Source organism: Melozone crissalis, unplaced genomic scaffold (genome assembly GCF_028551555.1).
Source record: "Melozone crissalis strain CALT ecotype California unplaced genomic scaffold, PUWL_Pcris_2 ptg000150l_1, whole genome shotgun sequence".
Lineage (NCBI taxonomy): Eukaryota > Metazoa > Chordata > Aves > Passeriformes > Passerellidae > Melozone > Melozone crissalis.
Genome location: NW_026535921.1, coordinates 848,401 through 860,685, shown reverse-complemented (window position 1 = coordinate 860,685; position 12,285 = coordinate 848,401). Strand labels below are relative to the sequence as shown.

At 47.4% G+C, this 12,285-nt stretch overlaps 1 protein-coding gene across 1 annotated transcript in view; it reads right to left on the bottom strand.

Annotated features, from left to right (window-relative positions):
• Window positions 1-2,706: 2,706 nt before the first annotated feature.
• RAB10 (RAB10, member RAS oncogene family) overlaps window positions 2,707-12,285 on the bottom strand; it is a 48,505-nt gene continuing 38,926 nt past the window's right edge. Inside the window, exons 3-6 of the mRNA XM_054293418.1 lie at window positions 9,210-9,348; window positions 6,789-6,878; window positions 5,598-5,699; window positions 2,707-3,133 (exon numbers count right to left, since the gene is read on the bottom strand). Coding sequence (XP_054149393.1) covers window positions 3,050-3,133; window positions 5,598-5,699; window positions 6,789-6,878; window positions 9,210-9,348 — 415 coding nt within the window. The 3' untranslated portion in view covers window positions 2,707-3,049. The remainder of the gene's footprint in view (window positions 3,134-5,597; window positions 5,700-6,788; window positions 6,879-9,209; window positions 9,349-12,285) is intronic.

Below are 12,285 nucleotides of genomic sequence, written 5' to 3'. Positions count from 1 at the left end.
CCCCCATTGCCCTTCCCACCATCCTGCCCTGGGCAGCTTTGGGAAATGCAGCAGGAACAGCTCCACCCCAGGCAAACCAGCCCTGAAAGTCTGGGGGGACTCATCCCACCTCCTCAGGGCCGGGCTCACTCCCAGCGGAGCCAGAGGGAATTCAAGGGGCCCAGGAAGTCGCCGGTGCAAGTTTATAAAAGCTTTTATTTGCTCTTGGTACGACCAAGAATGGGACAGTGATCTTTTATACAATTTGATACAGTAAGTGGTACAAAAGAATGTGTTTTAAATAAAAAGCCAGAGTGGAGTAGCAAAAATATTAAAAGATTAAGTAAAAAATTGTCGGCATGGGAATTAATCCAAGACCTTGATGCTGTTTTATTTCCACCGTCCGAGGGCACGAAGCGCCGCGGCCACCCCGGCGCGCGACACGGCCGCGGGGCAGAGCCGAGCTCGGGTTTGGTTTAGCAGGACCGATTTCATGGTTTAACTCTTGGTTTTGGTGACCAAAGGGCAGCGCCGAGCTCCCTCCGGGGGCACGGAGGGGCTGCTGACACCTCCCGCTGCCCTTCTCTACTCCACAGGGCTGGGCTGGGTTCCAAGCAGAGGTTTCACAAGCAGTTAGTCTGGAACGAGCAGGGAGTTGAGATACCAGCAGACATCAAGTTACTGCAGACTCCTCCGACATCATCGTTATTATTAATATTATTATTATTAATTTTAGGGGTTTTTTTATCTGTTTCAGCATCGTGCTGCTCCCTCCTCCCGGCCCTGCAGCTGGAGCTTGGACAGGAACAGAAATAGACCCGATAGAAACAGCTCAGTTTTACTGACGGGGAGGGAGGGAGGGACGAGGGGCCGGCGTTGGCAGCGAGTGGCACCAGCGAGTGGCACCAGCGAGTGGCCTGGGCTCCACCTGTGCCTGCAGCGGGCACAGCATCTACAAAGGGGGCACACACAGGGAGCCGAGCCCCTGCAAGCAAATAAAAAGCTCACGTTTAAAACAAGGATTATACAAAAAGAAAAACCACCCTTGATGTAGATTTTGCCATTTTTTCCCTTTTTGATCACGTTAGAAAGTGCAGATTTAGCCGAAAGTGGCCGGACTCTGTACAACGCTGAGCCCGAGCTCACCAGCCATCGCCTGGGAAGGGTTAACACACACGTTGGGGACAAAATGCCAAATACAGAGGGACGGGGGGACACCTCGGTGAGGAGCCGCTCCGGACCAGGAGTTCCGTGTTAAAACACCGTCATTTCATTAGAATTCACTCAGCGTTAGCGGCTGCGGCGAGGGCGGAGCGGAGCCAGTGCCGGTGCCAGTGCCGGTGCCAGTGCCGGTGCCGGTGCCAGTGCCGGTGCCAGTGCCGGTGCCAAGGCCGCGGCCGGAGCCAGGCACAGGCGGGGCCCAGGGGCTCAGGGCGGCTGCCGAGTGTCCTCCCCGCCGGGACCGGGCTCGGGGCCGGGTTTGGAGCCGGGATTCACCGCCGGGGATTCACCGCTGGCGATCCACGCGGGGCAGCGGCCGCGCAGGGCGAGCGCTCGGTGCCAGGCCCCTCCTGCGGCAGGACAGGGCCAGCAGGGCCGGTGACAGCGGCAGGGCAGGGCCAGCAGCGCTGGTGACAGCGGCAGGAGTGGCAGGGCAGGGCTGGTGACAGCGGCAGGACAGGGCCAGCAGGGCCGGTGACAGCGCAGGAGCGATGGAAAGGCTGCTGCTCCATCCTGGTGGGAGCTGCCCCGCAGGGATCCGGAGCGGGGCCGCTGCGGACACTGGAACGTGGAAAGTTTCCAGGGAGGTAATAAATTAAACTGCCCTCTGGCTGGTTTGTTTCCTTTCCTTTCCTTTCCTTTCCTTCTCTTTCCATCCAGTTCCGCTCGGGCTCGGGCCGGCCCCGCAGCCCTCGGGGACAGAAGCTGGGAGCTCGTGTTAATGAACTGCTGTCAGTTTGGGGATCCATGTTATATTCATACACAGAAAGTAGACAACCACATCACCCTCCATAGAAACTAGTGCATGCAAATAACTCTTCCATATGGGGGGAAAGGCCGGGGCTACGCGGGAGGAAGAGGAGGAGGAGGAGGAGGAGGAGGAGGAGGAGGGAACCACTAGTGACGGACAGGCCTAGGGGGGTTAGTAGGAATCTCAACATTTTTACCTCGGAAGCTAAATCAGTGCTTTGTATTAAATTTTTGGCAAACACACCGCGTTGCCATCCTTTCCATTAACACATCACACCATGGAGAAATGCAAATCAAAGCAGCATGCAGGCAAAAAAAAAAAAAAAAGAAAGAAAGAAAAAAAAAGAAATAAAGGAAAGAGCGGCAAAGTGAGAGAAAAAAAATGGCAGCAGGAAGAGTTGGGAACGGCGGGATTGGCAAAAGGAGACACAGCAGGTTACATGGAGTTTGCTTTTGTTTTGCACCACCCTTTGTCCTCGATGCATGACACCAACGTTACAGAAAGCAACCACTACAGAGGTCAGGACTCAATGGCACAGGGGGGATGGGATGTCTCCTGCACATGCTTCCACCAGAAAACAGAAAAGAAAGTGAAAATAAAAGTTCCTTTTTCCACATAAGGCACAGGACAAAGAAACCCCACTCACGGACTCAAGGCGAAAATGAGTTTTTCCTGGCTCTTGCCTGATGCATCTAGAGAATATGGTGACTCAAGCACATGATCCATGACAGAAAATTCCACTGTTGTACAAAATCAATTGTTAATTCTAACCTTTATTCTTATACAATTTGCAGAAGAGAGTTGAGTATGATTGCTCTGGGGTTTAATGGCAGGAGGGACGGGACTATAATACAACCCAAACGTAGTGGTGAGCTGAGCAGGGACATGGAAATGAAGTCACGGAGATGAATTTCCTATACATGTGTTGAGAAAACTGGAGTAGGCAAAGCTGTCCTAGCCAGAAAACCAAGGGGAGGCAGGAGCTCGTTAAGATGAGGAACAAAACCATTGGTTTCAGGTTAAAAAATGGGCAGAGTGGTTTGTTTTGCAGCGAGAAAAAAGGGGCGGTGGATGGCGATTGGTGAGAGAGGAGAAGGTTCAGCAGCACTTGCTCTTCCAGCCCGTCACCCCACTGCCACTGCTGATATCTACATTTTCACTGTTGGGCTCTTTTACAGGGGTCTGCAAGGAAACAAGTGAACACAGTTAGCTGGCCCTGGAGATCCCCCAGGAAAACACCCAGAGCTGGGGCTGGCATCACCAGAGGGAACTGAGATCAACTGTGCACAAAGAGTCCTCAGAAAGGCAGGAATCCTCCCCCCGCTCCAGCACAAATGTGCAGAACCAATTTAAGGGTTTTTTCTGTTGTTTGGTTTGTTTTAAATAAATCTAAAGCTGGGAAAAAACCCAGTGCTTGAAGTGGGACCACCCCAAAGTCAACTGGAACTGGTTTAGAGCCAACGCCGGGTTTGGTGGGGTAAGGAAATCCCAGCCTGCAAACACCACAAGCTGAACTCACATGTTGTGAACTAATGACCTCCAAAACCCAGAGTTTTTATGGATAAACTGGGCTTGTTGCCAGCCTCTGCTCCCTGCTCCTGGGACAGCAGCTCCCAAGGAGGGACACACAAGCTCCTCCTTGTCACAGGACGGAACCTGGTGACACCAAAGCCAAAACCCCACTCCAGTGGGTTTGATCCAACACCAACATCTACTTCCAGCTGGCTGGAAAGGAACCCAAACCTTCACCACAACTCACTCTACACATTCCTAACTCTCTTTGTCACAGCCTTGCCAAAGAACCTCCAGGATAATGACAGAGGCCAAAAATGAAGATTTAAGGTCCAAAGGCTGGTATGGTTTGCAGTCTGACCTCCTGTTCACCAAAGGCCAGGGTTTTTCAACCCATTTATCACACAAAGCTTGTCAGAAACTGATTAAGAAATGACTGAGGACTGCAGTGACAACTGGGTGACATTATCCACAGAATTATCACACAGGAGACGAAGGCAGGGCTGAGACAGGCTTGGGATGGGGTTAATTTATGGAGGAACAGGAAGAGGACAAGGAACAACAAGGGCCAGGGCTGGCCAACCCATGTGTCTGGAGCTCCACAGAGTTCCCATGAGCTGCTCCTAGGCAGGAATGTTCCAGCACAGGGGTTTGTGTGTACACTGAGCCCTTGGCCAGGGGAGAACATCCCACAGAAATGGTCCAAAAATGGTTCCTGTGTGCACTGAGCCCTTGGCCAGGGGAGTACATCCCACAGAAATGGTCCCAGAGCCACACAGGGATCCAGCCCAGCTCAGTACTGGAACACCTCAGTGGCACCTGCAGGAATCTGACGGATTTTGTACTCCTGACAGAGTTAGGGCCACAGGATCAGCAGCTCTGGGCACATAGGGAGCTGCTACAGGGCACGGACACAACCCAGGGTGGCAGCAGGGCCAGGGCAGTGCCCGTCCCCTGTGCTGGCACTGCTGGGGCCCCTCCAGTGCTGGGGCAGCTCTGGGCCCCTCCTGACAGGAGAGACCTGGAGGGGCTGGAGCGTGTCCAGGGAAGGGAATGGAGCTGGGAAGGGAATGGAGCCCCAGGAGAGGCTGAGGGAGCTGGGAAGGGAATGGAGCCCCAGGAGGGGCTGAGGGAGCTGGGAAGGGAATGGAGCCCCAGGAGGGGCTGAGGGAGCTGGGAAGGGAATGGAGCCCCAGGAGGGGCTGAGGGAGCTGGGAAGGGAATGGAGCCCCAGGAGGGGCTGAGGGAGCTGGGAAGGGAATGGAGCCCCAGGAGAGGCTGAGGGAGCTGGGAAGGGGCTCAGCCTGGAGAAAAGGAGGCTCAGGGGGGACCTTGTGGCTCTGCACAAGTCCCTGACAGGAGGGGACAGCCAGGGGACAGGGACAGGACAAGGGAAATGGCCCAGGCTGGGCCAGGAGGGTTTAGATTGGATATAGGGAACAATTTCTTGCTAGGAAAGCTGTCCATCCCTGGAGGGATCTAAAAGCCCTGTGGATGTGGCACTTGGGGACATGGATCAGTGGTGGCTCTGGCATGGGGGGGGATTTGACTTGGTGCTCTCAGCTTTTCCAGCCTCACTGATTCCATGGTTCGTTGGTTCACTGCACCACACAGGAAGAGGAGCCAACCACCAGATGATGTGGGGCAATGGAACCCCCAAGGAAGTGCCATGGCTGGGAGCACAGCTGGGAGTGGCAGAGCTCGTTCCTGCCCCACCCTCCACACCTGAACTCCTCCCAACAGCCCCCCAAGAGCTGTCAGTGCACAGACACAGTGGCAGGAAAGGAGAATTCTCTCCATGAGCTGTCAGAGCACTGACAGACACAGACAGGAAAGGACAATTCTCTCCACACCAATGGAAACATTTAACTCCAGCACAGGCACAACAACCAGGAGTGTAAGGCCCAAACAAACAGGAATTTCAGTTCCTTGGCTCTGATGGATATTAGTCCCTGTAGGCAGGCCCCCTACAACAACAAAACATCAAACAAACTGCAGAAGTTCAGCCCTGCTCCTTCAGGGACTGCTTTGCCTCAGCACAGTAAAGTCAAAGTGCAACAACACAGGTGAAGATCACAACAGGAGAGCTGGAAATTCAGGATATTTGTTCCCAAGGAATGCTGTGAGCACCTACCTTTCGAAGAATGTCTTCTGCTAATGTGAGGAATGCCTTCTCAATGTTTATATTTGCTTTTGCACTAGTTTCAAAAAACCTAATACCGTGCTCCCTGGCAATCTGCAGCAAACAGAGAGAGGGAGGTTAGAGAGGCTGGGCACGTTCCAGCAGTGCCATCACCACTTTGGGATCAGCAGCTTCTATAAAGCAGGGAATACTGGGCTGGACATGAAGCCAGGGGTGCCAACAGCCCCTGGGCTGTGCCAGGTCTGGGGGGGCAGCAGGGCCAGGGCAGTGCCCGTCCCCTGTGCTGGCACTGCTGGGGCACCTCCAGTGCTGGGGGCAGCTCTGGGCCCCTCCTGACAGGAGAGACCTGGAGGGGCTGGAGCGTGTCCAGGGAAGGGAACGGAGCTGGGAAGGGAATGGAGCCCCAGGAGGGGCTGAGGGAGCTGGGAAGGGAATGGAGCCCCAGGAGGGGCTGAGGGAGCTGGGAAGGGGCTCAGCCTGGAGAAAAGGAGGCTCAGGGGGGACCTTGTGGCTCTGCACAAGTCCCTGACAGGAGGGGACAGCCAGGGGACAGGGACAGGACAAGGGGAAATGGCCTCAGGCTGGGCCAGGGCAGGCTCAGGGTGGACATCAGGAGGAATTTCTGCATGGAAAGGGGGCTCAGGCCTTGGCAGGGGCTGCCCAGGGAGGTTTGCAGTGCCCATCCCTGCAGGTGTCACCTGCATGTGGCACTGAGTGCCCTGGGCTGGGCACAAGGTGGGCATTGGGCACAGGTTGGACTCAGTGTCTGTGAGCTCTTCCCCAACCTCAGGGATTCTGTGTCTCTATTCCAACTGGCACCAGCAGCACCAGCCAGGTGAGGTGGCTCAGAAGATTCAGAATGTCACAATCCAGAACAATTAAAATCTACTAAATAATCCCCAGTGTGTGTCTGGGCTAAGGGGACAGACACCACACACTGTGACACTGTGAGGAACTTCAGGGATGTCTGGGAATTTTGAGTTATCAAAGGAAGCAGAAACTGCAGCTGAGCTCACCCCATTCATGGCACTTTCTGAGCAAACATTCCCAGGATTCACATCCATCAGCTCCTGCTTTCATTCCCTGGCACACCCCACTGGGGCATCCCAACCCCCTGGAGCAGGCAGAAGTCTTGGCAGTGATTTGCTGACTTGGATAAAGAAGTTTTTGTTTGCTACTCACCTGTTCACCTTTTGCTTTAGGGACAACTCTTTTATCTTCCATGTCACACTTGTTTCCTAACAGCATCCTCTCCACATCCTCATTGGCATGCTGGAAGGACACAGGGACAGGGTTACGGGGTCACACATGTCCCTCTCACACCCTAAATACCTGCTTCACTTTGGTGTGGCCAGGCCACCACCTGCACCTGCAATCTGGGGACATTTACAGCTGCCCTCAATGGAGCTCCATGCACTGCAGAGGCAGAGGAACAAGCTGTTAATTAACCCCAGCCTCTAATGACTTCCTAGCACTGGTTAATGGTTGTTTCCCTCTCCACTTTGTCACTGCACAATGTGAGGGATGAGCCAGCGGAGAAAAAGGGATTGGGGAGGAAAACAGGGGCAGGACCCAAAGACAGAAATGAGAGAAGGGAAGCAGAAACCAGAGTGGGGCAGGGTCTCCAAAGGGAGAGGTGGGGAGGGGTTGGTGTTTCCTCAAGGTGTGGGGCAGGAGGATGCAGTGCCAGCCTGGCAGGGATGAGGAATCCCAGATTCAGCCCAGATCCATTCCCTGCAGCACAGGCCTCTCTGGAGGGGGAATATGGATCATTTCTCATCAGTCCTGGGGAGCTGGGGAGGTCCTGTCCCCCTGCAGGTTGGCCAGCACTGCCCCATGTCCCCAAGTGCCACATCCACACAGCTTTTAAATCCCTCGGGGGACTTTACCCCTGCCTGGGCAGCTGGTAGGGAATTATGATGATGCCAGGTTCCAAGAATTACTGAAGGAGAATCCAGGAACTCCAGGAGCTGGGGAAGGTCCTGGAGCAGGTCACCTGGGCTGTGGTCACACACATCAGTGCAGGACAAGCAGGGGATCAGGCCCAGCCAGTCTGGCTTTGTGACAGGTCCTTCTTGACCACCCTGATCTCCTCCTGTGACACTGTGACCTTAATGGAGGAGGGAAAGGCTGTGGGTGCATCTGCCTGGGCTTTGCTGAAGCCTTTGGCACCTTCTCCCATGGCATTCTCCTGGAGAAACTGGCTGGTCCTGCCTTGGATGGACGCACACTGCTGGCATAAAGCTGGGCATGGAGGCACATCCAGCTGGGCACGGGCACCAGGGGCTCAGGGCTGGCTCAGGGCTGCCCAACACCCTCAGGGCATGGAGGGCACCAGCCTGGCTCAGCTCAGGCACAGCCCCAGGGGTGGGATGTGGAGCTGCTGGGGGTTCTGCAGAGGGAGCAGGACAGCCTGGATCCATGGGCTGAGGGACAACAGGGGTGAGGGACAAACTGTTTTATCGTTTTCATGTGAATTTTTTTGACTTAATGACCAATCACAGCCAGCTGTGTCAGGACTCTGGAGAGACTCAAGAGTTTTTAATTAGTATCTTTTAAACCTTTTGTAAGTATCCTTTCTCTATACTTTAGTATAGTTTAGTATAGCATAATATAATATAATATAATATAATATAATATAATGTAATGTAATGTAATGTAATGTAATGTAATGTAATATAATATAATATAATATAATATAATATAATATAATATAATGTAATATAATATAATATCATTAAATAATAAATTAGCCCTCTAAGAACATGGAGTAAGATTCATCATTCCTTCCTCCTCTGATGGGGGACCCTGAAAACACCACAAACAGGAGCTCAGGTTTGGGATGTCTGGCTCAGGTTTGGCTCATGCCTGGCTCAGGTTTGGGGTGTCTGGCTCAGGTTTGGGGTGTCTGGCTCAGGTGTGGGATGTCTGGCTCATGTTTGGAGATGCCTGGCTCACATTTGGGGATGCCTGGCCCCGGTTTGGGGTGTCTGGCTCAGGTTTGGGATGTCTGGCTCAGGTTTAGGGATGTCTGGCTCATGTTTGGCTCATGTTTGGAGATGTCTGGCCCTGGTTTGGGGATGCCTGGCTCACACTTGGGGTGTCTGGCTCAGGTTTGGCTCATATCTGGCCCAGTTTGGGGTGTCTGGCCCCGGTTTGGGGATGCCTGGCTCACACTTGGGGTGTCTGGCCCAGTTTGGGGTGTCTGGCTCAGGTTTGGCTCAGGTTTGGGGATGCCTGGCTCACACTTGGGGTGTCTGGCCCAGGTTGGGGTGTCTGGCTCAGGTTTAGGGATGTCTGGCTCATGTTTGGCTCAGGTTTGGGGGTGTCTGGCCCCGGTTTGGGGATGCCTGGCTCACACTTGGGGTGTCTGGCCCAGTTTGGGGTGTCTGGCTCAGGTTTGGGGATGCCTGGCTCACACTTGGGGTGTCTGGCCCAGTTTGGGGTGTCTGGCTCAGGTTTGGGGATGCCTGGCTCACACTTGGGGTGTCTGGCCCAGTTTGGGGTGTCTGGCTCATGTTTGGCTCAGGTTTGGGGGTGTCTGGCCCCGGTTTGGGGTGTCTGGCTCACATTTGGGGTGCCTGGCCAGGCGTTGGCACTCACCTCGTCGATGTTCCTGAGCCACTTGCTGATGTTCTCGAAGCTCTTGGCGTTGGTGATGTCGTACACCAGCATGATGCCCATGGCCCCCCGGTAGTAGGAGGTGGTGATGGTGTGGAAGCGCTCCTGCCCCGCCGTGTCCCTGCCGAGACACCACAGTTGTGTCACTGCCACGGACAAGCTACGTGGTTTTATGGAGAACAGTTTGATTTTTTCATAGTTTTATTTTTTAATTTAAATTTTAAATATTTTGATTTTAAAATTTTAATTGTTAACGTTTTTATTTACATGGTTTTGATAAATTAAAAATTTAAATACTTTTAATAATTTTAAAATTGTTATTTACGTTCTTTTAATGTAATTGAAAATATTTTTATTTACATACCTTCAATATAATTAAAAAAATATTTACATAGTTCTAATGCAATAAAAATTATTTAAATAATTTTAATATATTTAAAAAATTTTATTTACATGGTTGTAATATATTTTTAAAATTTTTATTTACCTAGTTTTACTATAATTTGAAAAATTTTTATTTAAATAGTTCCAATAAATTTTTAAAAATTTTATTTACAGTTTTAATAATGAAAAAAATAATTTACATAACTTCAATATAATTTAAAAAAATGTATTTCCATAGTTGAAATATAATTTTAAGAATTTTATTTACATAGTTTTAATACAATTTAAAACATTTTTTATTTACATAGTTTTAAGATAATTTAAAAAAATTAAATTTTAAAGTTTTTATTTACATGGTTCTAATATAATTTTAAAAAATTATTTACATTCTTTTAACATAATTTTTAAAATTTTATTTACATACTTATAATATAATTTTTTAAAAATTGATTTTTAAAAATTTTATTTACATCGTTATAATACATTTTTAAAAATTTATTTACATACTTTTAATAAGTTTTTATTTACATAGTTGTAATATGATTTAAAAATTATTTACATATAATAATTTATTATATGTAAATAATACACATATAATATACGTTTATTATTTACCTATAGTTTTATTATAATTTTAGTTTATATAGTTTTATATAATTTATAGTTACATAGTTTTATTATAATTTTAACCTTTTTATTTACATAGTGTTAAGGTATTTTTTAAAAATTAATTTTTAAATTTTTTATTTACATAGTTGTAATATAATTTTAAACTTTTTATTTACATAGCTTTAATATAATATTTTAAATTTTATTTAGAGTTTTAATAAATTTTAATTTTTTTCTTTATGTGTTTTTAATAAATTTCAAAAAATTTATTTATAGTTTTAATTTCTAAAATTTTTATTTACATAGTTTTGAGAAATTTTTTAAAAATTTATATCCATAATTTAAATATAATTTTAAAATATTTACATTGTTTTAATATAATTTTTAAAATTTTTATTTACATAGTGTTAATAATTGTTAAATTTTTTTTACATAGTTGAAATACATTTTTAAAATTTGTATTTAGTTTTAATATAATTTAAAATTATTTACATAGCTTTAGTAAATGTTAAATATTTTTATTTACATAGTTTTAATATAATTTAAAAATTATTTACATAGTTGTAATATAATTTTAATTTTTTTCTTTACTTTATTTTAATTTTTATTTATTTTATTTTTATTTTAATAGTTTACATTTATAGGAATACTAGAAGGTACTGTGTTTGAATTTAATATGTTAGTAATTTATTGAAACTTATTTTTTTTTATTTATTAATTTTTTTTAGGTAGTTTACATTTTTAGTTCTTTGGGAAGTAAGTGTTTTATATGTGGAGAGTTTTCTTTTTTTGTGGGTGTGAGTTGTTTTTTTATAAGAATAGATTGTTATGTAAATTGATTTTTATCTTTATTATTTTTATTTTAACAGGAACTTTTAAGGTTAGTTGTTAGTTTAGCTGAAATAGTAAGGCTCGATTTTGTAAGGTGTATTTTTAAATAATATTTTACTTATAAGTAACAACACATATGTCACAGATAGAGCAAGGTGAATCCACAGACAATAACCCAACATTTTCTGAGACTCACACTTAACCCTGACAGGAATTTTGTTCTCAGATCAGCCTGATAAAACTTTAATTTTTTTTTTTTTTTTTGTTTAACTTGATCCTGCAAATGTAAATTCTGCCATTTCTGATCAAAATCTGTGGAACATCACTCAAGCTGTGCTGTTAAATGTTGGTTTCTATGAGCAACATGCTGAAAACTGATCATAAACATCAGTGACAGCCTGGAATTCCCATCTCCTCCTGGGGTCTTTGGATGAGATGGGCTTAAAGAAACCTGGAAGGTGGGAATGAGCTGAATGTTGAGAATAAACTGGGATGAGATGGGCTTAAACCAACCTGGAAGGTGGGAATGAGCTGAATGTTGAGAATAAACTGGGATGAGATGTGGTTAAACCAACCTGGAAGGTGGGAATGAGCTGAATGTTGAGAATAAACTGGGATGAGATGTGGTTAAACCAACCTGGAAGGTGGGAATGAGCTGAATGTTGAGAATAAACTGGGATGAGATGGGCTTAAACCAACCTGGAAGTGGGAATGAGCTGAATATTGAGAATAAACTGGGATGAGATGGGCTTAAACCAACCTGGAAGTGGGAATGAGCTGAATATTGAGAATAAACTGGGATGAGATGGGCTTAAACCAACCTGGAAGTGGGAATGAGCTGAATGTTGAGAATAAACTGGGATGAGATGGGCTTAAACCAACCTGGAAGTGGGAATGAGCTGAATATTGAGAATAAACTGGGATGAGATGGGCTTAAACCAACCTGGAAGGTGGGAATGAGCTGAATGTTGAGAATAAACTGAGAATTAACATGAGAGATTTAACTGCACGTTGTGCAGGGTGTTTCAGAGGGCACAAACCCCAGAGACTGGAGCTTCACAGACATTGTTTCAGTGACATTGTTCATGTGACAAGGACATGGAGGCCATGGAGATGCTCCGGGCTGGAGCCAGGCTGGCAGAGCTGGGGGTGCTCACCTGGAGAGGAGAAGGATCCAGGGAGAGCTCAGAGCCCCTGGCAGGGCCTGAAGGGGCTCCAGGAGAGCTGCAGAGGG